The sequence below is a fragment of the Drosophila yakuba genome, chromosome 3L (assembly GCF_016746365.2).
Source record: "Drosophila yakuba strain Tai18E2 chromosome 3L, Prin_Dyak_Tai18E2_2.1, whole genome shotgun sequence".
Lineage (NCBI taxonomy): Eukaryota > Metazoa > Arthropoda > Insecta > Diptera > Drosophilidae > Drosophila > Drosophila yakuba.
Window position 1 is genome coordinate 6,737,123 of NC_052529.2, and position 26,956 is coordinate 6,764,078.

Here is a 26,956-nt window from a genome sequence, read left to right on the forward strand (position 1 = left end):
TTGGCAGGCAGCAGGCGCATGTGGGTATCTTGGGGCCTCTTTTGTGGCCACTGCTGCTCGAAATTAAAATGTTATTATGCGAGGCTTATCTGCGGGCCTTAAAGCCACCGCAGAAACTAAGCTCCTAATGGCCTCGCACACCAGCACACGCTCTTTAACTGTTTTAAACGCCATTGTTAAAATATTGCTCATACGCACTTCCGCCCAAAATGGGGTCTTCTCTCTTCGGCAGCACTAATGATGCCCCAAGAACGCGCAGCAAAAGGACCCGGCCAGCAAAGGCAGTAGTAGCATCCACAACCACATCCATATCCACATCCCCCGATGGCACAGAGTTGGCTCCGCCCACCAGCAGCCGATGACAGCGGCAGATAAACGGGGCAGCGGCAAAAGTGGGCCGGTGGTTGGGGTTGTGGTGCGGAGAGCGCGCCTGCGCATCAGCCACCGCAGGCACGCAGGACGATGGGGTGACACATCCTCGCTGATAGCACCCGTGCCCCGTGCTCATCCCCCTGCCACAGTCGAGCCATCGCTTGTGGGAGGAGTGTGTCGCCATCTTTGAGCGTGGAGGACTGGTGACTGGACGGGATGATCTGGCCGCCACATTAACTTGGAGTGCGCGCTACCAAGTGCAACACGTCGCGGACGACATAATAGCGGTACTTTGCGGTTTAGATTCGTCGGTCACACGTCGTCAATATTCCCGGGGCAAGGACCAAGCCACTGAACCTTTCTTGGTCAGCACACAGCGGCAAACAGAGGCACAAAAACCACAAAAAAAAAGGAAATCTCAACATACAAAACACACACGGCACACACAGCGCACACACGGCACACACGGCACACACTTACACACGGCAAGCAGTGCGGAAAACTTGGACACATACGCCCAGCTTGTTGCTGCCTGTGGGCGTGGCAGCGCACGAAAAAGAAAACCGACAAGGACACACACATGTGTCCTGCCAGTGTGTCGCGGAAATTTTTGTGCGGAAATTATAGAAATTTCGCTTTTTGATTTCATTTTCGTTCCGCTTTCGTTGCGAACCGCTGCTCACCACTTACCACCCACCTCTCACCTCTCACCACCCATCGCCCACCGCCCACCTTTTGTGCACCTGTGCACCTGTGCGAAAAGACATCGAGAAATGCCCAAGGAGCCCGCTGCCGTCGGTGTCCAGTTGGCTTGGTGGTCGTCGCCGTCGTCGTCGTCGTCGTTGTCATCGTCCTTGCAGTGACAAATTTCCTTGCATATCCGCTCGAGGACTACGAAACTTTGGCTGCAAACAAAACCGTCATTTGCGTGGCGCGTCGCTGTCGCGTTCACTTGTCGCATATCCGTCGCCATTTTGACAATAATTTCATTTCCGGTCGCCAATTTGTACGCACTTGAGTGAGTGATTAACTGCACCGATTCTTAACGATTGTGAAGTGTTTACGATTACCAAAGTTCTTACTTTACTGCGTCCCGACGGAAGTCTGAGTGATAGTCAACGAGGAGTCTTATTTTTGGATAAACTTAATTGCACATACAGGCACAATCCTGAGGTGAGTTATGCTTAAATTACAAAACGATCAACTAAAAAAAAATCTGGAATCCGACGGGGTCGTGACTACCTAAGGAATCTTGAATGCTCTGTTTTAATGTTGTGTTAAATGAAGATCACTCTAAACGGTTCAATTTTATTTACAAATTGGGAAATATTTAACTTAACCGCTATAAAACATAAATCTTATTTTAAATCTTTAAGTTTGTTCTTATACAACATACTATAATAAAATATAAATTCAGGTTTGCGACACTTAATAAAAAAAGGAGAAAAACTCCAGCAGAAGGATATAAAGTCAACATAATCATTTAATATGTATATATTAAGAACACGGATTACCAGACAGACTGATTAAACGATTCTGTTTTTGATGCTGATATTTTTAAAGTCTTTTTAAAAAAGTCTAGAAGACTCAAAACATATTATAACATATATATCGAGTTTCTAAGATAAATAAAAACTAGTACACTTTCTATACAAGTATTTAGATTTTATAATTTAAGCCGAATTATATGGAAAATCGAGCTTTTAGATACAGCATCTGTGAAGTAAGATGGTTCTTTTTAATTTCTGTTCAACGACAGTTATCCAACCCCTTAAAAAGCTAATCCCACCCTCGTATAATTGAGTGGCATATGTTTTCTGCTAATCGAATTAGCAGACTTAAAACGGAAGTATTCATAAACCAGCGAAAAGAGCAGATCAGCAGCATCATTGGGCATAAGCTCGATAATTAAACATGCTCGACAGTTCCAACGGCCAGTCGGCTGTGCAAGCATTCAAAAATTCTAATTTCCGAAAATCGCATAAAAATCTTACAAACCATTAAAGAGCAGGCAAACGTGTGGCCTCTTAATTAAAGGATCTCTCGTCCAACAAGGGGATTACACCATTAACAGCTGTCGAAGAGCATAAACTCGGCAATCATAGCCATATACCAAGTGCCATTCAAAGGAATCAGCACGCGCTGAAGAACAGGACGAGCATTCAGATTCAGCCCATCTGCAGACCAACATCCTGGCATCCCGCTCGTATTTCCGGTGTGCGCGCGTTCGCTCGGCGATTGTGATAACTTGGGGCATGCAAGGATACAAAAATACAAGAAGATACAAAAAAAAATATATATATAAAATGTCTGCCTGCTAATGTTCGCTGGTGAAATTTGCCTACATGCAAACGCAGCTCCTCGTCGCAGATACAAATAATAAATAATAAATGAGGCGTGTGCAGGCCGTTTATAATGTCTGACAAGGCGCAAAGTTGATGATGTTCTGTAGATGCGACCGTTTCGATAACGAAATCTATTTACTTCTCCCGCCAGACTTAAAGCTGCTGGGGTTTCAGTTTACAATTCGGTTATGCACAATGTACTTTAAACCAGAGACAGGACAAGTCGCACTTTGTATGGCATAAATTTCGTTGGCATAAATCAAAATCCAGCAACTTCCGACGAGGGCAGAGTGCAAAAATTTGCATGCCCTCTATGTGTTTGCAGACTGGTGTTCCCTGGCCGAAAAGGGCCAGTAAACAATGGTTCGCCTTCCCCAGCTTCGACCAGCTGGACATTAGAGAGCCACGCTCAAATGGCCGCCACCCACGCACAGTTCAACGCTCATACGCAACGTTGGCCCAGTGCAAAAACCAGAAAGCGGTACTGTACACACAATAAATAACGAGCCAGATAATTATGCACGTCGTGTTTATATCTAAGGGAACACCAGCTCCGCAGCTCCACAGCTCCACAGCTCCAAAGTAGCCACTATTAATTATGGCAGAACATCGGGGGAACATTTGGGGTGCAGCTCGCTTAACGTGTTGGGGGCCATGGCAATTAGAGCGATAGTTTGGCCCGAAAGGCAGTCTAAAATTGCAGAATTTAATTGTGGGCCAGGCGTTATGATTTATTAATATCTCGCTCTGCAATTTGCCATGAGGTGAGTGATGGAATGTACTTGGACTTTAAAGCAATTAAAAGTACTGGCTAAGTGGAAGTATGTTATGATCCATTAAATATCAATGTATGAATATCTTAAGTTTCAGTAATTTATTCATTTATGTTCCTTATTTGCTTGGAATTTAATTTGATTTTTAAAGCAGTTTTTTATATACTTTTGCATCACTTTCTCCCGCAGAGTCAAGTGGAACCCCTTGTTTAGCCAACAGCCACCCATCGAGGCTCCCCAGGCGTGCGCCATGTACGAGAACTCCTGTTCGTATCAGACGGCGCTGGACCTGAAGCGAGTATCGCCGCCGACTCTCGCCCAGGTGAAGACGGAGGAGTGCCTGACACTTGGACAGTGCTCGCCGGACTGGACCTCGTACCGCTTCCATCAGTCCACCTTCGAGCAGCTAAAGCAGAGTGTGGAGAAGGCCAAGGCGGCGCTGCAGGATCGCAGCAGTTTTTTCGGGGCCAGCAGTGCCTTCAGGTGAGCTGCAGCTTAAGATACTTCTTGTTTAATAAATAAAATTATTAAAAAATTATTGCCCAAGAATTATATAATTATAATTATTAAAAATGTATATACATTTCAATCACAGCGACATCTACTCGAGCCAGCGCCTGACGGACTCCCTGGACACCCTGCCCGTTCAGTCCGGGAACGGAGCCGGCAATTGCCTCGGCCTCCCACACAATCCCAATGTCGGAGTGGGCGTGGCCGGAGTGCTGAACTACAATGCGGTTAGCAGCAGTACGGCCGGAGTGCTGAGCAGCAGTGGGAACAGTGTGCAGAGACACCGGTTGGACACACTGCAGCCGCCATCCGGGTGCTCACCAGCCGTCACCCAGCACGGCGTCATCACGTCCAGCGCCGGACAGGTGACGTCCGGCACTCTGGATGCGGTGAGTGCCGCTCCAGCACTTCCATCGCTAACTGCGTCCAGCTCCTCGCATGTGGAGCACAAAGTCAGGGCAGGTAAGTGAAGTTAATGTGGCAGAAGTTATCGCTTTTACATCGAGAAAAAAAACTATTATAATATATATTATATTTGAGGATATTAGGCATAACTATATATTAAACAAAAATTTAAACTAGGTCTATATTAAGTAAATTAATTAAATTGGATAAATTTTGGTTAGGATTGGCTTTACTTGCTGAAATAAATTTTCTTTTGTTATTTTTATTTTTAATGGACCAATTATTTGAATACAAATATTTTAGTGTTGATTTTTATATTACTTAACCTATATGCTTGTTATATAAATGATTTATGTAATAAAACGAGCGCGTAATATTTTGTAGTGCCCAACCCACTGACCTTCTCGCAATTGTCTAGCACAAAACTGTCAACGAAATGGCGGAAAAACAAATCCTGCGCTTCCGGCCAAGGCAAAACGGACCCGAAGTCGAGAAAAAAAAGCTGCCGAAAATGTTGTGCCACAAAAGTGGCAAATTTCGCGTATTTATTTAAACACATCCCCATGCAGCATATGTTGGCCAATGGCCACCACCCCCCAACCCGCACCCCCGCCGATCCACTTCCCAGTTGACCAACCACCAAATATGTCCAGGCCCGTAACATTTAATGGCCAAAACAACGGCTAAAAACCGCGACCAGCCATGTACATAATTCTGCTCGTTGTTTTAACAACAATAAGAAGCAAAAAAAAAAATTGGGCAACAAAAAATTTTAAATTGAATTATCCATATAAACGTTGAGGTCTTTCCGGGGTCGGTTTCTATTCCTCTGATATTTTCATGGCTGGTTTTTATATTTTTTTTTTTGTACTGGCCTTTGTTTTTGTTGGCTGGGTTAGGTTACATATTTATCAATTTAAGCCGGGCCAACGGATGTGGCTTATAATGCGGCCCAAAGCCGGTTGCTGTTGACTGTTTGCGGTCCTTGCCAGGTTTTGATAGAAACATCAAAAACCGAACAATTTCATCGCGTGCCTGGCAAGAGTTTGTTATGCCGCCTCCGACCGTCAAGTTGTCCATGTCCATTTATTTCTATAAGAAACTTCTTTCCTTCTTGCTATCTTTTTTTGGCAAATTTATGTCCTGTTTCTGCTTCGTTTTCAATTAGAAAAGGCTGACATGCCTTGTAGTGTCTATTTTTCCTTTTTTTGTTTGGCTGAAGGACGAGCACTTCATGGAAGAACTTGGCTCGCTCAAATTTGCCTTAATTTATTCTTACTTTAATCGCAAATTTAAGAACTTTTTCCTTACCAACTTCTGAATCTTTTCCTCGCAATGGTAGACACAAAATGGCCGCCCAGCTCATCTTTTTCCCATCTCAACTGGACGCGCTCAAGCAAATATGAAACGAATCCTTTTGAGCCAGCCTCCTGCTTCTCAACTCCCCCGTCTCTTTCATCTTTTCACTGGCTGTCTCTTTCTGTGGTCGATGTCAAGTTGTAGCTGAGTTTTTGCCGCTTCGGCTTTGCCATGAAAAGATTTTGTCATGCGTAACTCATTATTTTTTGCTCAAAAGACGTTTGGCTCACAGAGGCGCATAAAAAATAATTACACTTTGCAGCCAACTCAAGGATAATATAGATACCAGCATATATTGCAATACAGAGATATGTGTGTATTTTAGATTTGAATCGTTTTATATCGGAAATTTGGCAGAGATCACATGAGAGTTATTTTAAAACCCAAAGAAACGAGTACAAATTATGATACAGTCCGTTTCCAGACAGCTTCCATGATGGGAACCGATTTCCCATCATCTTCATGGCTATCATTATCATGGACTCGTATCACATCCGGCTTGACATTTCAATTGAAAGCGTAGCAAATTCATCTCGGAATTTTTCTCGCTGACGACTGGCTTATTGTTGTTTACATCAAACAAAGATTTACGGCAATTAAACATCTACATGGCTGGTCTGTGAAGTGACAACCCTCGCGATTATGTCCTTTGCGGTTCACAGGATCTGTCAGCATTTCGGCATGGGGTGAAGGCGAGCGACGTTGCGTGACGTTTTTGCAGGGTGAAGTGGTGGAGTGGTGGACTGGTGGAATAAAAACCATAATTCGAGCCATAAATAAACCAGTCGCTAGTTGTGATGACAATTATCTATGCCGAGATTTATGAGTACCGGCGCTTCGTTTATTTTCACTTTCTTTTTTTTTGTTTTTCGGTGCCTTTCCGTGGCTAAAGGCAAAGCGTGCCGTGCTGAGTGTGCAAATTTTCGCTGGCTGGCAATTAAAATATCCTTTTGTTTGGTCCTTCGTCTTGCAGATAAATCCACGTTGGACTGCGCCACCACATCCACGCATGCGGCGGCGCCCTCGTCCTCGTCCTCCGGCAGCGACCATCAGCAGGGCAGGATCAGCGGCAGCAAGAGCAGCAGCACCAGTGCCACCGGAGGAGGGGCATCCACATCAGGAGGCGGCGGCTCTGCACTGTGTAAGTTCAATACTGTGATTATGTCAAAAATGTCCTTTGAGCTTTTGACAGCTTTCAGTCAGGACAGCAACCTGATGGGGGCATAGAAAGTGTCAGCGCTCGCACAAAAGGTGGCGCTTGTGTGCGCCGGGGGTGAAATGTCCTTGCCAGGAGGGTTTCCTGCACAAAGGGGGGTGGTTCATGGCTTTAAAAGGGATATCTAAATATATACACGCTTTATTATATTTCAATGTAATTGAAGTACTTTTTTTAAAGTTAACTATGAACTCTACTGCAGATGTCAGAATGGGCTTTAGACCTATTCAAACATTTAAATGTTCCCAAAGAATAGGTGTCTATAAGCAATCTTAAATATATTCTCATATGATCTCTGGTCTTTGTTTCCTATAGTTCATATTTTTTCTGAATATGATGGCTGGATATAGAAAAATAAAAATGTTATAAACAATATTTGATTATTTTGTATTAATGGAACAGTAAACTAAAAGTGTCAATTTATTGACAGATTTCCTCATGTTAATTTTATTTAATTAATAAACAATATTAGATTCTTTTATAATGTTAAAACAGTAAACGAAAAGTATCTGTTTTTTCAAAAACAATGACACATTTGTATCAAGATAACTAAATTTCCATTTATCTAATTGATATAATTATAACATTTCCCACGAACTTTCGAGTCCCTTTGAAAGTATTTTGATTGCTCAATTGCTCACTTGACTTAATGCCTTAAGCTTGACTAATGCGCGTAATCACGACTTGTGAACCTTTTGGTGGAGAGTCCCTTTGGGAACTGCAATTGAGTTCATTTGGCAGTGGGAAAGTTGGCAAACAATTGGCAGGGCCTTATGTTTATATCCCTTTGTTCCTGCCTACTGTAAACATACAAAACGCAACAGTCACAACATTCGCTCGAGTCTCTCCAGTCGCCTAGTGAATCAGTGACTGCCCGTTGATAATTTGACTCTTAAGTGCTCTTCAGCGGTAATCCTATTAGAGCGTGTTAGTCACACGCTCCTGCGAGCACACTTCACTCGCCAGGACAACCCCCGTGCGCATCCAGACATCCTGTCTACCAGTCCTGCCGACCTCAGCTCGAGAAATGGCCTCTCCAGCGAGGACAATGAGGCTAATCGACAGATCATAAAATGATCAAAACGTTATGTGAAGCGCATTAGAGCGCACGCTCCTCTGACAGCGTGGTAGATACCATTCACTGGTAGTAGTGCTCTATGGAGTATCTATGGAGTATCTATATCTATGGATTGTTTGGGAAGGGGTTCCCTGTGTGGGACTCTTTCGGCACAGACAATTGAGCGGTTAGGTGTGAATAATGGGAAAGGGTGCAGAGCGGCGGCAGGACATCGTTAAACTCATCGAGTGGCAATAGGCTTTATTTATTGTTTTATTGGCCTGATTCAAGATACGTTTGTTTACTCATGTTTGTTTATTCATGGCCTGTTGAATCTAATGAATTGTGTTGTATTTTGTATTTATTATTATTTACGAGGGTTATGTTTAGATTGGATTCTTTATACAGTCTGTGTCTAGAAAGTGTATTTTTTTCATAATTTTTCCTAATTAATTCTTTTGCATGAACTATTTTTTTGGTCGATGGATTTTATCGATTCGTTACACTGTCAGTCTTCTAAACCAAACTTTTCTTGTTATTCTTATATATTTTAATATTTGTTAACCATAATCTATTATAAAATACCAAATCTTCGATATGTTTGAAACTTTAATTTGTTTATGTTTGCCATTAAATTTATAACCCAATTCTTATGAGCTACATTTCAGAAGAATAACTTTTTCTTGCCATTGTAATTTCCACATTTTAATTAAAATGACTTTACTGATAAGTGCAAATACATACTAGCCAAACATATACAGTTTACCCTCTACACCCTTTACCTTCAAATATTTATTACATTTCGAGTTCTTTAAAATCGCATTTTTCGATGTCTATCATCATCTGTCGCAGGACTATTTGTTTGCTGCTGGCTCACCCGAAGAGCTCGGCTCTAATCATAATCTCATAATCTGCCAGCAGGCTGGCCGCACCCACACACCGCCCCTCTTCAGCACACCCAGCGGGTGGCTGCCACCCCCTTGGCCTTTGCCGCCCACAAGTGGGCGCCACATTGCGTCCTTTCGTCCTGTTTCCATACCAGTCGCATTCGTCCTGCGCCGTATGTTTTGCTCACTTGAAATTTAATTTCTGATTTCATTTGCGCACAGTTTATTCTTTATTTTCTTTTTTTTTTTGCTGGCCGTAATTGTTTCAGGCTGTGAAAATAAATTGAAATCGCTGCTGTGCCAACTGGCGCCAAAAAAGGACGATGAAGTCCTTTTTGACAGCTTCGCGGACTGACGCTTGCGCTCAAATTTATTCACTAGCATTTATGAATGTTGAATGTTGTTGCGAAAAAACGAAATGACGGGGCAACAATAAAAAAACACAAAAAATGCGCATATTTGTTGAAGAAGGAAAACGGGGGTGGCCTGGAAAAGTTTTTGGTTCCCATGCTCTATTGTCCGCTCATGTGTGCGCCTATTGATGTCCAAATATTTTTATTCATGGCCCTTTTCGCGGTTCACTTAACTGCCGATTCAAGTCATTACCCACCCCAGGGAGCGATTTTGGCACGAGTCGTTCATAAATCACGTCATTGTTGCCACAACCACCCACCGTGGCCCGCGGCAAAGATGACGGTAACAAGCTGGAAAATGTTTGGCTAATTTAGTTTTTGTGCTCACTTATTGATCAGCGATAGATAGGCAAACAAATTTGCCTATTGCCCGAGCGAAAAACTTTACAAAAATAATTAAAAAACCGCGCAAACACAGTGGGTAAATAGAAAAGTGTCAAAGGACTCAACAGGTTGGCTTCCGCCTCCAAAGTCCGCTGCTCTTTGTGATTTATGCCGCTGGAAATGACCCGCTTCCGACATGGTATATCAGCAAAGAAAATTATACATATACAAATATGTATGTTTGTATGTTTGGAGCAAAAGGAAAAGCTCAAAATCAATGGGCGACCGAAAGGAAAATGGAAAAGCGCTGGCGCACTTGAAAGTTTTAGAAGCGGGCACCTCCAGGCAGCGGAGGTTACCTCCTAAGTTCTCATCTTCCATTTCCCAGCTCCCAGCTCTACGGCGGAAACGCAGTGCACCCGGAGCCGGAGGTGGCTGTGTCGAAGCGTCTCCGGTCTCGGCAGCCAGTGCGCTCCGCAATTTAGTTGTCAATTGAATTTATGAGGCCGCTGAATTTATGGCCGCCACCTAGCCACCTCGCCACTGGCCGTGCTTTTATCTCAAGTGACACAACTCACGTGAGACCGTGAGACCCGGAGACCCGGAGACCCACGAGACCCGCAAAACCCGTAGCACCGAAACCCTTGACCCGCCAAAAAGTCAATCCGCGTTATCAATTGACAGCGAGGGTCGCTGGCAGTCAAACCACGGTAATTTATAGCTCGCCGAGCACGTGAACCGCCGTTCCTCCAACCCCTTTCCACATTCCGAATGTTAATTGTTTGTTTGCTGTTTGTTGTCATTGGCTCTTAAGTGGCGCGGGGTGAGGGGCACTGGGAACTGGTAACTGGTTACGGGTAACTGGGGTTCCAAGTGCCCGTCAGGGGTGTGCCGTGTGAATATGCTAGCTTTCAGTTTAGAAGAAATCAAAAAAGATATCAAATAAAAATCGCTGCTTGGCGATTGAGTGTATCAAATAGGATATACCAATTAACTTGGTAAATTTTAGGGAATTTTAGCAGCACTGTCAGTTTGAGAAAACAGTCCATTTTTGATGCCTTTTTTACTTTTATAGATTCACTCTATATATATTTAAAATTAAAATATACGTTACGATCTTCTGTAACTTTTTGGTGTCTTAATGTTTCAATTAATTAAAAATAAATACAAAATTGTATTTTTCAAGCTTCGTGGTGGCTCTATAAAATATAAATACAGAATTGGTTTTATGTTCTAATATAAAACATAACTATCCTCGAAAACAGCATACCCTTTTTACTTCAAGAGGTATTCCGCATAAAAAAGATCGTAGATAAGCGAGCGTTGCAATTATCTGAGAAAGTCAAACGGTGGTAATCGGAGTCGAGCCCATGACCCCCGCACACCGCACCCTTCACCCGTGCCACCCTGCCACCTTGCACCTTCCACCCTGCCACAGTGCCACCTTCCCCCTTTTTTTTCCAGCCGCACACCACCCCCTGCTCCCTATCAATCGCGCAATTATTGGCGGCATTGTTTAGATAGACAGCCACGAGGACACGAGGACACCTTCAATATGTCGCTGTGAGAACTTCCTTTTTGGCCCTCCCGTTTGTTGTTCGTGTCTGTAATTTGTTTTTATTACAATTTTCACTTTTATTTGTGGCTGTGACTTAGGGTTTGTTTGATTTGGCGTGTTCGCTATGTTTGCTGTGCATTTCTAGGCGACATTGTTTCACTTTTTGTGGGAACAACTTTCGGCGAGTCATTAAGATCTAGTGCAGTTGATAAGCGCAGTGTAATAGGTGTGAACAAAGGCCAGGCATTTAGGGATAAAGACAATGCCTAGCAGCTAAGTAAAAAAAATTAATATATTATAGAAAGAACTTACTTAGATAAGCATTAGGTTTAAAAATATTAAGTTCACTAAGTTTTTAATAGCCCAAGAGTAGTTGAATAACTCTGAAAGGCAACCTTAAACTTTATACTAAAACATACGAACCTGTTCCTTTTTATAATATTCCTGGTAATATATGTATATCCTGGCAGCTCAACTTTGAGCCCATTCCATTACCACTTAACCCTCTCAGCGCATTCACAATGAAAAACTCTAAGAGCTGCCAATGCGAAACTGATTTATGCGCCGCCGTTGCCGCCCATTTGATTAGCAAATATTGAACGAAATAAAAATGGGTGTATTGTATTTTTATTATTTTTATGCCGATTACAACAATACGCATTTCGCCAATAACAAAATGCACAGCGCCAGTCAAAAATTCGCCGCGGGCCAAGTGAGCAATCCGTGGCAAAAGGAGCAGGAGCAGGAGCAGGAGGAGGAGGAGGTACGAGTCAGGACATTAAAGACCAGCCTGGATCCAGGAGAAAACCGGATCGGGAGCGGGGGCATCTTTTGGGCTGTCATGCCTCGCAGGCCGCTGGCCACGTGCCGCGTCAAAGTCGCCATCGCGTGTTACATCATTCATACGTCATTAATGGCCACGTGCCTGACTTCCAGTTGTTATTGTAGGCAGGGCCATTTCAGTGTTTTCAGCCTTGCAAGGCGCATATATATTAGCACGACTCTATCTCTGTCTCTATCCCTGTCTCAGTTCTTCTCTCTTGCACTCTTCAGGCTTGAGAAAACAAATCGCGGCGATGATTGCGTTTCTTATTAACTGCTGTGGGTGGTTGGCTGAGACAATATGCTCCCTGTCCTCAATGCACTGCAAGAAAAATTCAATGAAACGTGTCACAAGATTCAACAGATATTCATAGTCAGGGAAAAGCAAATTCAAACAAATTGGATTAGATAGAAACATAGATTTATTTATTTGAATATATTTATTATATTATTTATAAAATATTTATTTATATATATTTGGAGAATGATTAACTCAATAAATATAAATATTTGGAATTTAAGAGTCATATTTATATGAACCACTGAGTTAAGTCTTTTAAGTATAGATTTGGAGAGAAAGTTCAGAACTTATTGAGTTTCAGCTCAACAATGGAGCTTTCTAGGAGAATTTTTCTTTTCTTAAGAACCCATTTAAGTTCTTGACGCTTTTTTCTGAGAGTGTAGCTGGTGTCGTCATGTTTGTCTTGACGCTCCGTTGAATATTTTGGCTGCACACACAGAAAACAAATGGACAGGCGCCTGATGCAATGATTGTGCCGATGGGGCAGTGGGAATTTGTGGGTGGCGGGTGGCGAAATCAAGCTGAAGACACACACAAAATGGTCCAGGCTAATGTGTTGTGGCTTACAGTTAACTTGGAACACTTGACTTGTGGGCGGAAATGGTGGGCGAACTAAGAGAACCGCAATTTGTGGGAGAGCGGGGGGCGGAAATGTTACGGCGACGCAAAATGGCGGAAATCGCAAAACAAAAGAAATTAATTTAAAGTTTTTCGCCCAAAAGCGTGAAAATGAAATTACATAATGAATGCAATTAAAATGTTAAGCCAAGCTGTGTGAGAAGTACACACACATACACAAAGAGCTTTTCCTTTTCCCTCGCTTTGGCAGAGCAAACATTTTGAGCCAAGTGAAACTTGCTTTTCCTCTGGCGGAGAACAGCAAATTGCTATTTAGCCATTTTAGATGCCATTAGCACTCACACACACACAACTCGAGTCCTTTTGGTGGGTGGAAATAGGAGGCTTTCCCTCCAGCAACGTTTATTAAATAACTGCGTGTCAAAGCGACGCACACAAACACCAACACACATGCAGAGGCACAAACTAGCACACCCACACATCGGTAGTTGCCTTGACTTGCCAAACTTTTCCTGTGAGTGCCTGCACATGTGTGGGTGTGAGTGTATGTATGTACGTGTGTGCGTGGTTGAAAAGCGAAATTTGTTTTCAACTAAAATTAAATAGTGCTGCAGGGCAATGGTCAAGCAATCGAATATGTTTTACTCATTTTATAAGGAGCAGAAACAAGGAAAATTATATTAGTTGTATGTATTTTAGTCCTAAAGAGGTCCTTTTTAAAATTGTATATAAAATTATAGTGAGAAGGATAATAATGAAAAGCCACATAACATTTTCCTTTTGTTTATGTCCAACAACCTGAAATAAAATGCGTAGAGAAAAGTAATTTAGATGGGCTGAATTTAATTCCGTTTTATTCTTTATTTATCCTTTTTCTTATTCTGAATCATTCAGGCATTGCTTATATGCTTAATAGCAAACCGAATCTAATTTCGTAGAGTATGAAAAGAGCATAAAAGAGGAAAGCATAGAACATAATAAAAAAGGAAGCCAGCTAAGCTTTTTGCCTGTTTTTGTGTGTGAGGAACTACAATTTGTTCGTTGACGCCTATGAATTAGCCCGGCCGCCCACGAGGATACACAAGAATACACAAGGACTCGCAAGGATACGCAAGGAAGGGGCTCGCATGGCCAGCGGCAAAGCTGGGCAAAAACAATTTCAATGCGAATTCAAAAATTAATTAAGCCAGCCCAAAAGGCAGCTGTGTAGATGAGTTTGTCAGTTAGTGAGTGTGTATGTGTGTAGGTGTCTTGGTATCGGCTCTGTGTGTGTGTGTGTGTGAGGTTTGGTGTGTGTCTGTCATTTTCTGTTGCCTGCTTCGTGGGGCAACAAGAAAGCGCAGGAGTTTTTTGGAAAAGGAGGCAGAGGCGAGTGCCACAATTGCACTTGAGCAGCTGCAGCAAAGTTGACGTCGACGCCAACGCATGTGCACCACCCTGAACGGCCCCACCACCCAACCACCTCACTCCCCCCTTAACCCGCCTGACCCCAACCGCCAAGCAGTCAAAGCCTTTCACAATCAACTATTGTTGATTTCTCCTACGTAAGCCAGGCGGCAGCTCCAACTTCTCGCGCATTGTTTTTCGCCTGCCACCCCAAAAACCAGCCAACCACCCAACCACCCAACCACCCAGCCACCCAATGCCACCTCCCCGTTTGGTGGGTGGAAAGTACTGTTGGGAGGGAGGAGTGGTGCCGTTGTAGGCGAACGACGAAACGGTAATATCCTTGTGTTTGGTGGAAGGAAAAAGGAAGTGGATAATACATCCGTCCTTGTTGCTTCGTGTCACCCACTAAAAAGGCGATGCCACTTCTGGAAGCTCTGCCGCAGGAGCAGCACGAGCGGCGGCAGCAGCGGCTGCATTGAGTGGCTCGCAAGGGAGACAGCACTAGTGTGCGGCCAAAAAGAGACGGAGTCATGGGGTCCTGCGGCATATCCTTAGTCAAGTGGAAATGGTAACCTCCTACTCGAAGAGAGCGACGCACAGCGAGCGTAGCAAACAACTTGAAAAGCTCTGCACTTTACATTTGCAACTCAAAACCCATAGAGATCATTAGAAATTGAGTTCGGCATACGAAACGCTAGCAATTCTCTCGGTGGCTCTGCCATTTGTAAAAAGCTTAACGGCACCAAGCTTTCGCTAGGCCACACCTCCGCGCACTGCTGATTGGTGGACCGCCAGTCGCAAGGGGGTGGCTGTGGATTAAAACCCTAAGTGTATCCTGCAACGCAGGAGCAGCACTGGCAGCAGCGGCAGCGACAGAGGCAGCCACACATATCGCAAGCAGACCAACCCAGACAGATAGATACACAACCGGGCAGCCAGGCAGCGCACCACCCACCACCGCCCACCAAAGGCGACCAACCACCAGCCACCCCCCCAAATGGCCACAAAAACGTCGCTAAGGGTTGGAGGCAGGACGATGGCAGGACGCAAGGCAGGATATGCGCGATTTGACGACGGAATGAAATCAATTGTTACGCTGCCGTGCCACAGATCGGACGCAATCCGGTGTCAGTGCTCAAGCTCGATAGTCCTAGCCAGGAGCATCCTTTCTTAGTCCTTCTCAGTGATTTACGCGATTTACGCTGCGCCTACCCACACACACATATACGAATACAAATACAAATACAAATACATATACAAAAAGAAACGAACACAAGCAGGAACAGGACAAGTGGTGAAAAAAATATCACGTATACGTGCGGGGACATTGACACATATAAATCAGTTGGACACGCGAACGGCAGGCAGGTCGAAAAGTGCATTGGAAAGTTCGGGCGGAAGTCGAGGTGTCCGGTAAACGGTAACCGGTTCCGATCGTCACTTTTCCCGTTCCCGTTCCTTTTCCTGTTCCGCTGCGCGTCCGCTGCTCCACCGCTGCTCCAACGCTGCCCGTTTGTCCTTTTTTTAAACAAATTCAATTGCGGACACCACTTGGCGACGTCTCCGTCTCCGTGTTATTAGTTTCCGGTCTCCGGCGACCAATTTACCGCTTGCCAAAAAAAAAAAAAGAGGAAAACAGGAAAACACAAAGAGTGCGACAAGGACATAGACCAAAAGCAATTAGAGTTTAAATTTGAATTTGAATTCGAGTTTGAAATTTTGCAACTAATTGGTGTGTGTGTGTATTGCTGTGTGTCGGTGCATCGAAGGTGTGGAACGGAACAAGCTACCGAAAACCGAACCGACGGCGACCACAATGCTGGACATCAAGTCCTCCGCCGATTACTTGTCACGCTCCACGGGCAGCTTCAGCAACTTCTCGATGCTCTTCGCAGGTGAGTGGGCGGTGTGTGAGCCAGCCCGACCGTCGGCCACCTGGAATCCAAGTAATTACACCCAGCTAGACCTCATACAGTACTCCCGTCGGTTGACTGATGGATCGCACTTTCATGACTCTAACTCTAAATCTAATTCTAAATCATAAAGCATTTTTACTACTTACAGCTTACTGAACAACTCGTTTTCCGCTTTTACAGATTCCTCGTACAAATCGTCGTGGGGCTCCCACAGTTCGACACAATCGCAAGGTGAGTGACAATCGAGTGATTATTTAAAAAAATAAAATTATGGCCAAAAGATATCAGCAATATCAGTTTATATTCTACAGAAAAATAATTCAAAGAAAATATCTTAGAACAATGTATTTGCTTTAAAAATATGACCAATAATAATTAGGGCATATTGCTAGCTTTAAAATGTATTCTCCAAAAATTTATTTACTTTAAAAGAATATATAGCTATATTAATCTACGTCTTTCGTTAGTCTAAATATTATATATCTTATTACAAAAGAATAGTATTTATATTTACAATAAATAAATATGGCTTCGATATTCATATTCCACTTATGCCGCTGAATTTTCATTATAAACTCTTTATGTCAGTGCTTGAAACTCTTTTCCATGTACACATGTATCCTTCGATCCTGTGCAATTACATTTTTCATTCCTCCGGACCAAACTTCGTCTTAACGACAATTTATGGCAATAAATCCCGAAAGAAACATGACTAATTTGCAAAGTTTCAATGCTCGCAAATTGCAATAAAATATACTCAGAAAGTTACGCGACAAGCCCGAAATTACAGCAAATTATCTACCAAACGGCAGGCACTCAAGAAACCCCAAATAAACATTAAATATGCAAAACACACACATGACATCGAATCGTTTGAAACCAAAAGTGATGGAAATTCACACTAACCGAACCGAAGCGAAACCAGTGAGCCATGCAAAATGTGCGCCTGATAGACGTGTATTCAAGCAAATCAACAAGCCATCAATGGAATATTGACAGGCATTTCGTTTAGGGGCTTATTGAAAATATAGATAAAGGACCAAAAGGAAGGTGTGGACTACACGTGTTCGTGGGGTTGCGACTGAGTTGAATGGTTATTGAAGCGAGCAGAGGGGTTAAGCGCTATTAGGCTAGTTATGGCGCACACTAATTGAAATTATATTGTTCTCTGACACCCACTCCAAAAATGGCAAAATAAAAAAAAGGACCGACGCCTCGAGCGGTTTTAAAATCTCAGAATTCCGAAATATATTTTTCACACTCCGAGTGAGACAGAATTTCAGCTTGGCTGAGCGCATTTAGCTGCTGGCCATCGATGACATCGAAATTGTGCAGAGCCACAGTTTGTGCTCAACTCGCTTTGAGGCACCACCACTGATCCATCGCACCACCAGTACCCATACCCACCGCAAATGCCACCCAACCACCTCCCGCTGCGGCTGCAATCGGTCGCCTTTTGTCCTCTTCGCAGTTGAGTGGCCACGCAAAGCGCAAAACCAAAAATGTCATATGAAAAGTTGTCGTTGTTGCTGCCTCTTTTTAAGCACAATAAGTGACAACGAAAACAACAGCGGGCGGTGCAAGAACCACCCACAAAATCTACTGTCCTCTACAGAGCAAAAAAATTATAAAAAAATATGGAAAACCAGTTTAGTTTTCATTTCCTTAGAAGAGTAGGTAATTTCAGATAAGATTATTTCATTATTTTCTACAGTTTAAAGTTTCTGGAAGCTAAGAGTATATATCCTATCATTCCTCTTCATTTCAACACCATACACCCACATCCCCTGGGAAGCAACTCATTTTTCCCAGTGTATTTCCCACAGTCCTTGGTGTTTTACTGCGCCTGCGGCTTTAATTTTATTCGAGTATGAAGCGTGAAGTTTGCCACACAACTTGAACGCGCCGAGATTGCAAATTGAACTGCCAGCGGCATTGTTTTCACTCTTTGCAATCATATTCCATTACGAGCAGGCCAGAGCAGAGATCCTGCGATGCTCATGTCACAGTTGTCCTGCCCGCGGGCACCACACCACACCATCCTCATTCACTGTGGACTCTTTGATGGCAGCGCAGAGATAATGTTTGTGTTGCGGTTGAGTTGACGATTGCCTTTGATTGTTCTGCTGAGAATGTAAACTGACAGGGCCGGCAGGTTTTTAATTTAACAATTTGAATGAACTCAAACGCGTTCTACCCAATGCCTTCGCTTGCAGGTTACAGCTCGAACGCCCTGGGCATCAAACATGATCCGCACTCACAACTACGGCAACCTGGTGAGTACCCTGAATATCTAGTCTAAGTTAATTAGGTGCATAAGCATGATACTTGATATCGACAGGGATTTCTTCAATAAAATATATATACTAAGAAAGAAACATTTAAACATTTTAGCAAGAAACTGCGATCTGTCGATATCAAGTACATATGTATATTTTTGGTTTCCCGTTGAATCACAAACAATTTGAATAGTTATGAAGTGCAAATGCTTCAGCCCACGTGCCGCATTGTTAAGACTTAAGACCAACATAAACAGCCAGCAGGATAAATTCCGTAAAAAGCGTGTGTGGCTAAAAATTCGAAACGAATGCTGTTGGCCAACACCAATAAAGTTTGGCCATTGTGTATCGCATGCATGCTGCAAGTGCCACTCGAGTCCTGTGGGCTGTGAGTCCTTTTTGCCATCCTGCTACCCTTCAGCTTTAAAATTCATTTCGAATGCCTCGAGAGCGAAAACGAAACCAAAACCGAAACAGCAACAGAAATCGAGCAAATACTGTCGCAGAATCAAAACCTTAAATACGCCACTTGAGCAATGGAAATGGTAATGGAAACAAAAGTGCCGAGCGGTGGAATTGAAGCGTAATGGAAACAATTGAAACTGCCATAAAGGATTCTCAATTAGAGGGTGATATGGGGCAGGAGGCAGGAGGCAGGGGACAGGACGAAGGACGAAGGACATGGGCAGGGGAGGCGATCCGCAGACCCAGACGCACTTGGCTTGGCTTTTGTTGCTGTCAAATTTGACGGCCGTGGTTGAATAAGACGCGTGCCAGTCGGGGGGCAGTTTTTTCGCATTTTCGGGACATTAAAGCTGTTGAGCAGTTGAGAGAACAAAGCTGCAACCGAAGAAACTGTTGGCAAAACAATGGCCAGGACACAGGACTCAAAAAGCGAAAAAAAAAACACAAAAATACTCATATAAAACAAGCCAAGGAGCGGCGGAGGACTCTGGCTAGATGATGCGAATTAAGGACAATTGTGCTGTATGTCTGGTGACGGTCTCGTTGCAATCAGTGCAACCTTTCTTACTTTTTATCCACTGCAACACACAGAAAAAATGAAAGAAGGCGAACATTTCGAGATGTATATGAATAATATAGAAATTACAAGCCTCAACCTTAAAGTATGAAAGCATACACTCAATAAATATGAATATATATTATATTGAATTGAGAGAACTTTTTTGAGTTGTTATGTTTACAAAGCCTCTATTTTTTTCGAGTGTCGCCACGCATACACTTACACCGCTAGGCTTTGCAGCGAGCAGGAAACTCGCGCCGGATAATAAGTGAAATGGATATTTCGAGTGTGAGTGTGAGTGTAAGTGTGAGTGTGTGTGCAAGTGCACTCGACAAATGCGCGCAAATGAAGCATCTGCATGCACACATAAACAAAATATAATAAAAATGTATATATTTATATACCTATGTATGTGGCAAAGGCTTTTCACAGTTTTGTGGTAATGCATTTCATTTCGTCAACGGAAACTAAAACTTGCCTTTGTATTTGCCATATGAATGGTCCGGGCACCCTTCATTAAGATATTTGCATAAAGAACCCAGTACTAATGCCACGCTTTCCATTTGCTTTTCCACCCTCTCCGCAGATCCATATCAAATGTTCGGACCCACCAGCAGCAGACTGGCCAGTTCAGGTGAGTGGAAATCACAAAAGCATAAAGATGCAGGTGCTGCGATTAGTTTTTCCCCCCGATTTTCCGCGACTGCCACGCGGCCACTGAGCTCCAACCCCAAACAAATGAAAAACACTTGGGCCAGTTCATTATCATATCAATTTCTGGCCGAGATTCGACTTAGTCATTGCCCAGACGGGCGACCCTAACAAATTAACCCATTGCATGCGAGTTTAACCCTTTCTTTCGGGGTGCAGTTTTCTAATTTATGCGAAAGGTGTTTTCCGAAATTTATTACATCGCTCTATGCGAGTGTGTGTGTGTGAGTGAATGTGAGTGAGTGTGTGGGGGGCGTGTCCTGGCAATTGTTTTTTTGCAGCTCTGACTTTTCGTTTCATTCAGTGCTTGGGAATTGTCTGTTTTCTGGGCACGCGCCCTGCCTGAAATCCGGCAAAAATCCATTAAAAAGAGTTGCGAGTTGCGAGTTGCCGTGGAAGGCGCCGTCAAAGGGTTTCGACGGTGGGCGTTTCCCTTATGGATTTGATAAATTGGTCAATGGATGTGTTCTTTTTTCTCACAAAACCTTGAAGGCGTAAATGGCCATGAGAAAAAGTGAATCGATTCATTAAAACTATAGCTAACTAATTTCGTATCACCTAAACCCGTTTTCCCAGGCGTGAAGGAAATAAAGTCACCATTTCAAATCAGTTTGAACACTTTAGCATCAACTTTATTCCTAGCTTATTAAAAAAAAATAAAAATTTATATTATTATATTATTGATCTTATGTTTAATTTTAATCGTTAAAATATAAATAATTGTTCGCTCGAATTCGAAGGCGGCATTAAATGAGTATGAAAGCCAATGCCACTTCCTTAAACTCTTCCGCGCATTTTACTACATTTTCCCTGAATCGAAAGTCACTTTCAAAATGGTTGGATTCAATGCCTCTGACCAGTTGCCAGGCAAAATCAATAACTCCTATTGATCCTGCGCTGGGGCAAGCTTTTGACGCCGCCATTATGGTGGCTCCACCCACCGTTGCCATTGTCCCACCACCAGCTCCACCACCAGCACCACCTCCACCATCTCCACCCACTTTTGCGCCATCGAAACATGGCGCTCGAACGGAATTAGCATAAAAACCCAGACGCCCAACATTTTCCGGCGCGACATTTACACGAATCCCCAGCTCAGGCCTCTTGCTCTCTCTGTCTACCTTGTTGTTTCGCTCTCTTTCGATTGTTTGTTGTGCGGTTTTTGGTTTAGGCCGTTGCCAAGAGTTTGGCTATAAACTTTAACTTGATGTTGAGCGCAAAAGCAAAAGCTCACTGAGAAAAACCCACACATACTCGTAGTACCCAAAAACGTGAATGGTACACGGTGCGGTGCGCTTTCGCTTTTTGGGTGGCAAAAATGCTGTTTTTGATTAATTATGGCTTCCTCTCGACACGGAACCGCTTTGTTAGCCAGGTCCGGCCAGCTGGCCAACAGCACTTGACATGCCACACTCATTTGCATACATGTGCATGTGCATATCCATATGCATATGCATACACTTGTATGTGTGTAGGACCTCAAGAGTGATAAAAAAGGGAAACACGAGATTGCCTTAGCTAGTTGCTGCATAATTTAAATGGCCAGCTACGAACTGGAGTTTTCGTAATTATGAAAACAACGCAAAAATGTGACGAGATCAAAGAACTGCTGGGACTAATTGCTTCCGGCTTTACATACATTTTCTGCTTATTAAATTAACATTTTTTTTTGGGGAATCAAAAACTTTAACGCCTTAAAACACTTTGGCTCCCCACCGACCAATTAGTTTTTTTCGTTAGCTTTTGTTTAGCTGCTAATAGCGTGTCAATTGGCCAAGGAGCCACGCCCATTTTTCTATTGAGTCAGTGTCTTCTGCCCGGCCAGCCAGCGATTATCATTCATCATCGTCAGTCGGCGGAGAATCGTCGTGTTGGCACTTAACACATTCACTTGGTCATGATTTGCAATTAACGCAATATTCATGACGTTCTCACACATGAGCAGCGCTGAGCCACCACCCAAAAAGGTCCTTTTCCCAGCTTTTTTTCTCAGCTCAAGTTCGCCCAACCACCCTGTGTCCTTTTTTTGTTGTATTCCGCCTGACAGCGCGAACAGTGAGAGAGAAAGGAGCGATTGTTGTCCCTTAGTCGTCCTTTTTGCTTCCACGGCCTAATTGCCAAATGATTAAGCGATTTATGATGTCTGCGTCGAATGCGTAGCAAATTCAGCGCACAATATACAATCATAATTCTATAAATGTTTTAGCACGCACAATGGGAAATGTTCAAAAGTTGGGGGAGTGGAGTTACGACAGAAAGTCAAAGTTCAAATGGGGAACTACAATGCCATGATATGGGTGAATACATATGGCAAGTAACAAAAGAAGGCTGAACATCTACGGGTTTAGTTTTAAGTACATGAAGTATATGATTTTAAGTTATCTCTTCTGTAAAAAGCAACCAACTTAAATGCCCAGCATGGCTCATTGCAGTGAAAGTGGTAGCCATAATATCTCCTCGGCTTCCCGGAGGAGCAGCTCCATGCCACTTCCACTTACACTTACATGCAATGCCATTTCCGCTGCGCTACACTTCTCTTACAATAATTTGAGGCAAGCGTCATAGATTACCCCCGTGGTCTCAGTTATTCATTGGGAGCGGGTAGTGCCACTTTGGGGGCTCTTGGATTGCGTTTCGCTTCCCTAGCCTCGAGAACTTGGGCAGGAAATGCTTTATGGGTCCTTTGCATGCCACAAAATGCTTACATTTTGGCCACATCCCCGCAGCTCTGGCTAATGTAGGCCCCTAAGACCCAAAAAAGGATATGCTCTTTTGATGGACATTTAGGCAGGCCCCAAAAATACCCACATTAAATGTCTCAATACCTACGAATCACTGGGCTCATTTCTCAAATTCCCCCCTCCCATTCCGTTCATTCCAGGCTCGGGCCAAATCCAGCTGTGGCAGTTCCTACTCGAGCTGCTCTCGGACTCCAACAACGCCAGCTGCATCACCTGGGAGGGCACCAATGGCGAGTTCAAGCTCACCGATCCCGACGAGGTTGCTCGCCGCTGGGGCGAGAGGAAGTCCAAGCCCAACATGAACTACGACAAGCTCAGTCGCGCCTTGAGGTGAGTTCTAATAACCATTTATAAAATTTAAAAATAAGAAGAAATGTAATTAACATATATTCGTTTGTATAAAGAACTTACATACCTATAGAAAATACTCTTGGACTTATTTTTTTGTTACTTTCATTTATTACATTAGTAACCTTTTACTTTAAACTACGAATTTATTACATTAGTAACCTTTTACTTTAAACTACGAATTTATTACATTAGTAACCTTTTACTTTAAACTACGAAGTTTGTACATTAGTTATGGTGTTTTTAAAATATGTCACATCGTGTGCTGGAGAAGTAAAACAAGCAAATCTAGAAACCTTTTTACTGTGCGCATAATTCCACATAGAAAAAACTTCGATTTCGAATTACTTTCACCCCATCAGCCATAGGGATGTTTTTTCCTGTGCAGTGGAGTATTCTCTAATTAGGCAGTATCTGTGCCGTCGTCGAAATGCGAGCATGTGTGCAATTTGCTATTTGGCTCATCAGTAAATGATTTGTCCCTGCACTGATTAGCCGCTTTGATGGCTAAAGAGCCAGAAAATCACCCAAAAAAAAACACTAGGCAATCCACTTGCTTTGGCCAAGACTTTGGCACACATGATTGTGTGGGCGTGGCGAGGTCGGCACAGAAACTCAATCATAAATTGTTCGCTTGGCCCGAACTAGAATGCAATCAAAAATCCAATAAATTCGCAATCTAATTGCAGAGCCAACGTAATTCGATTTCGAAATCTGAAGCTTCAATATTTGACAGAACACAAACCATATGCACAAACTATTTGTGCAACGGTCAATTGGCTAAATAAACATGGCCAGGACATTGAGAGTTAGCCAAATCCTAAACGGTGAACCCTTTTAGCCGGGCTCCTTGAAACTGTCACTCGCAATCAGGCGAGTGCCAATGATGCGAATTCAAGTGGAAAAGTCCTGACAGCCAATTTGCAACATGCTCCGCACACACATGTAAATAAAATGTAAAAAGTGTAGAAAAATCACACAACAACAATGTGTGCAGGACGACGGGGAGTAGGAATCCTTTTTGATGTGCAGGAAGCCTCAGCATGTCTGTTCTTTTTTGAGCATTTCAACTCAATTGAACACAAGAGACATCATCGCCGTTGGCTTTCATGTTTGCTCAGAAATGCGAGAGTGTGGGTGTGGGTGTGTAAATTAACACTCAGCTCGGGTATCCTTCACACCCACACACACGCACAAACACACAAGACAGCCAATGCACATACACAAGAGCACAGCAAGGACAAGTGCTTTAATGCTTCATTTGACATGTTTATTCACAGCCAGCTGGCCTTTTGTTGGCCTGGCCAATCCTCGAAATGGGTTTACTTTAATCCTTTTCTCTCCATGCAGTTATCCTTGCTCCCTGATTGTGCTCCTTTGTCCTTAGCTCATCAGTCATTGATTGCCTTTGATTGTCTGTGCAAGGAGCAGCGGCATTCAGGCCTTTTATTTTTTTTCCATTTTTCAGCTTTTACTCTTTTGCATTTTGCAGTCAGGCCATTGTTTTTGCTGCTTTTAATTTATGGCCGTAATTGGCATAATTTATGGACGGTGCAAAATGGCAAAATAAGAGAGAATGAACTCAACTGCACGCATTATGCCAATTTACATTGATGCATTGAAATGTTTGCTTTGCCTGCAACCTTTTGTAATTTATTTGCGACATTTTTTTTTTTATTTTTTGTGTACAAAAAAGTTGTGGACATTTTAAAGCGTAACAATAAACGCACAATATCCAGGAGGAAAGGAATATTTAAATTGCCATTCGAATGTCCTTTAAAGATAGAGAGAGAGCAACACAGTCCTGCTGACTGGGCAAATATCCAAAGTTAATGAAAAGAAATCGTTGGCTAACCCTCGAATGTAAACAAATTTCGCTCGGATTTCTTGGCCGTCTGCCCGCCCACATAATTTCACCCCTCGCCAAAAATTTCTATTTGCGTTTGTGCACAAGGCGTTGCCATTTAATTGCAGAATCAGAAAAAAGGGAGCTGCGTCTGGGGAGCGGCACTAAAATCGCTTAATGTCAGCAAATTAACTTAAAACGCATAAAGCGAGCATTATTCTGTAATTATTTACTGTCCATCCGAGGGGAGACGCAGTTCATCTCAGCTTTTGTTTGACTTTCCCACATTGAGATCATAGAAACGAGCAGCAGAAGGAGTAGTTTAACTGAACCTTTGTGGCATGGTTGATAATTTTATGACTAAATATGTAAGAGTATTAAATTATAATTAAAAGTCAATGAATTTTTTTTGAATTTAACAGTTTTATGTATTTGAAGCGGGCTTTTCCCTTTTTTTAAGTTAATTCGGTTTGGATTTTGGTGTTGATGTTGTAGAATATTACTGTTTATACTAGGTGTAGGTGTATTAAATATATACAAGTTTTTCAAACTGTTTTTTTTTTTTCTACTTTCCCATTTAGGTACTACTACGACAAAAACATAATGACCAAGGTGCACGGCAAGCGGTATGCGTACAAATTCGACTTCCAAGGCCTGGCAGCTGCCACTCAGCCGGCGGCCAGCGATCCCACCTACAAGTACCAGAGCGACTTGTTCATGACACCATATCACCACAGCGCCAAGCTCAGCTCGTTCATGAGTCCGCATCATGGCATGACCTCATCCTCGGGTAAGCACTCGTTTGGGCAATCATCCATTTAGGGCATCTCGGGTGTCTTTAAATCAAAAGTATAGCTTTAATACAAGTGTATCTGATTTAGATAAACAATTTATTGATCATAAATGATGCCCATTACCAGATAATTAAAGTAAGACTTCTTTATACAGTGAAATGAATTAGCTTATGAATCTTGTGGTCTCTAACCTGTTATAAATGAGGTTAATCTACCTAAAACGTAGTTTCATTCTATAAATATTCATTAAAATACTTCCGAACATAAATCGTGTATTAAAATCAGGTATAAAATAAACATCCAATAATTAATGTACTTCGGATAATAAATCGTTTATCAAAACAAAAGTGATATGTTATAAAACTTTGTCTATAAACTGTTTCTATATAAATGCTCTATTTCTTACAGCCTCGATCTTCCCGTCGGCCGCCTCGTGGGGCAACTGGGGCAGTCCGGCCACGAATCTCTACCAGCCGCACTCGATGAGCCACGTGACCCCCTCCCACGTAGCGCCCCACTTGAGCAGCTATCCCCACTACGCATGACCATCATCGTCCGGTGGCGCCTTCTAATATGAGAGCAACGCCATCGCCAGTGCCTCGGGCATTGGCGGCGGCACGGCCTCGACGGGCGTGGGCATCGGCGGAGTTGGAGTTGGAGTCGGCGGTGCAGGTGGTGGAGGTGGTGGTGGTGTGTCCACCGGCGTCGGTTCCACCTCGAGCAGCACCACCAGCAGTGGAGCGGGTGGCGGAGGCGGTGGCGGCGGTGGCACAGTGATGAGTGGTTTCGGCAGCAATGGCAACCTGAACGGATCCCATGTGTCCAGCAGCGGTGGGTCGTCCAGTGTGAGCAACAACCTCAATATTGCCACGGCCACCTTGACGGCGACACCGGCGCATGCAAGTGCCGGATTTGGGACAATTGGCGGACTCAGTGTGGCGGGAATGGGCGTGGGTGTCGGTGTGGGAGTGGGAGTGGGCGGTGGCA

At 43.3% G+C, this 26,956-nt stretch overlaps 1 protein-coding gene across 3 annotated transcripts; it reads left to right on the plus strand.

Moving 5' to 3' along the window:
* The first annotated feature begins 612 nt into the window (after positions 1 to 612).
* LOC6533160 (DNA-binding protein D-ETS-3) lies at positions 613 to 26,520 on the plus strand. Of its 3 annotated transcripts, XM_015194340.3 has the most exons (10): positions 613 to 1,545; positions 3,680 to 3,973; positions 4,086 to 4,462; positions 6,738 to 6,905; positions 16,407 to 16,457; positions 18,443 to 18,502; positions 20,116 to 20,163; positions 23,122 to 23,311; positions 25,757 to 25,965; positions 26,378 to 26,520. In XM_015194340.3, exons 2-10 carry the CDS (start codon positions 3,741 to 3,743, stop codon positions 26,512 to 26,514), a joined length of 1,473 nt encoding a protein of 490 aa, XP_015049826.1. In that variant the 5' UTR covers positions 613 to 1,545; positions 3,680 to 3,740; the 3' UTR covers positions 26,515 to 26,520. The 3 variants fall into 3 exon arrangements, with proteins under 3 accessions (XP_015049826.1, XP_039229695.1, XP_002093886.2); XM_039373761.2 differs by lacking the exons at positions 613 to 1,545; positions 3,680 to 3,973; positions 4,086 to 4,462; positions 6,738 to 6,905 and adding an exon at positions 15,317 to 16,256; XM_002093850.4 differs by lacking the exons at positions 613 to 1,545; positions 3,680 to 3,973; positions 4,086 to 4,462; positions 6,738 to 6,905 and adding an exon at positions 15,336 to 16,205.
* The last annotated feature ends 436 nt before the right edge of the window (positions 26,521 to 26,956 follow it).

Bases quoted from the DNA above. Each gene is read 5' to 3' on its own strand.
- LOC6533160 (XM_015194340.3), top strand. From the start codon at position 3,741: ATGTACGAGAACTCCTGTTCGTATCAGACGGCGCTGGACCTGAAGCGA. The intron at 16,458-18,442 runs GTGAGTGACAAT...CTTCGCTTGCAG, and splicing joins CAGTTCGACACAATCGCAAG to GTTACAGCTCGAACGCCCTG. The intron at 18,503-20,115 runs GTGAGTACCCTG...CCCTCTCCGCAG, and splicing joins CTCACAACTACGGCAACCTG to ATCCATATCAAATGTTCGGA.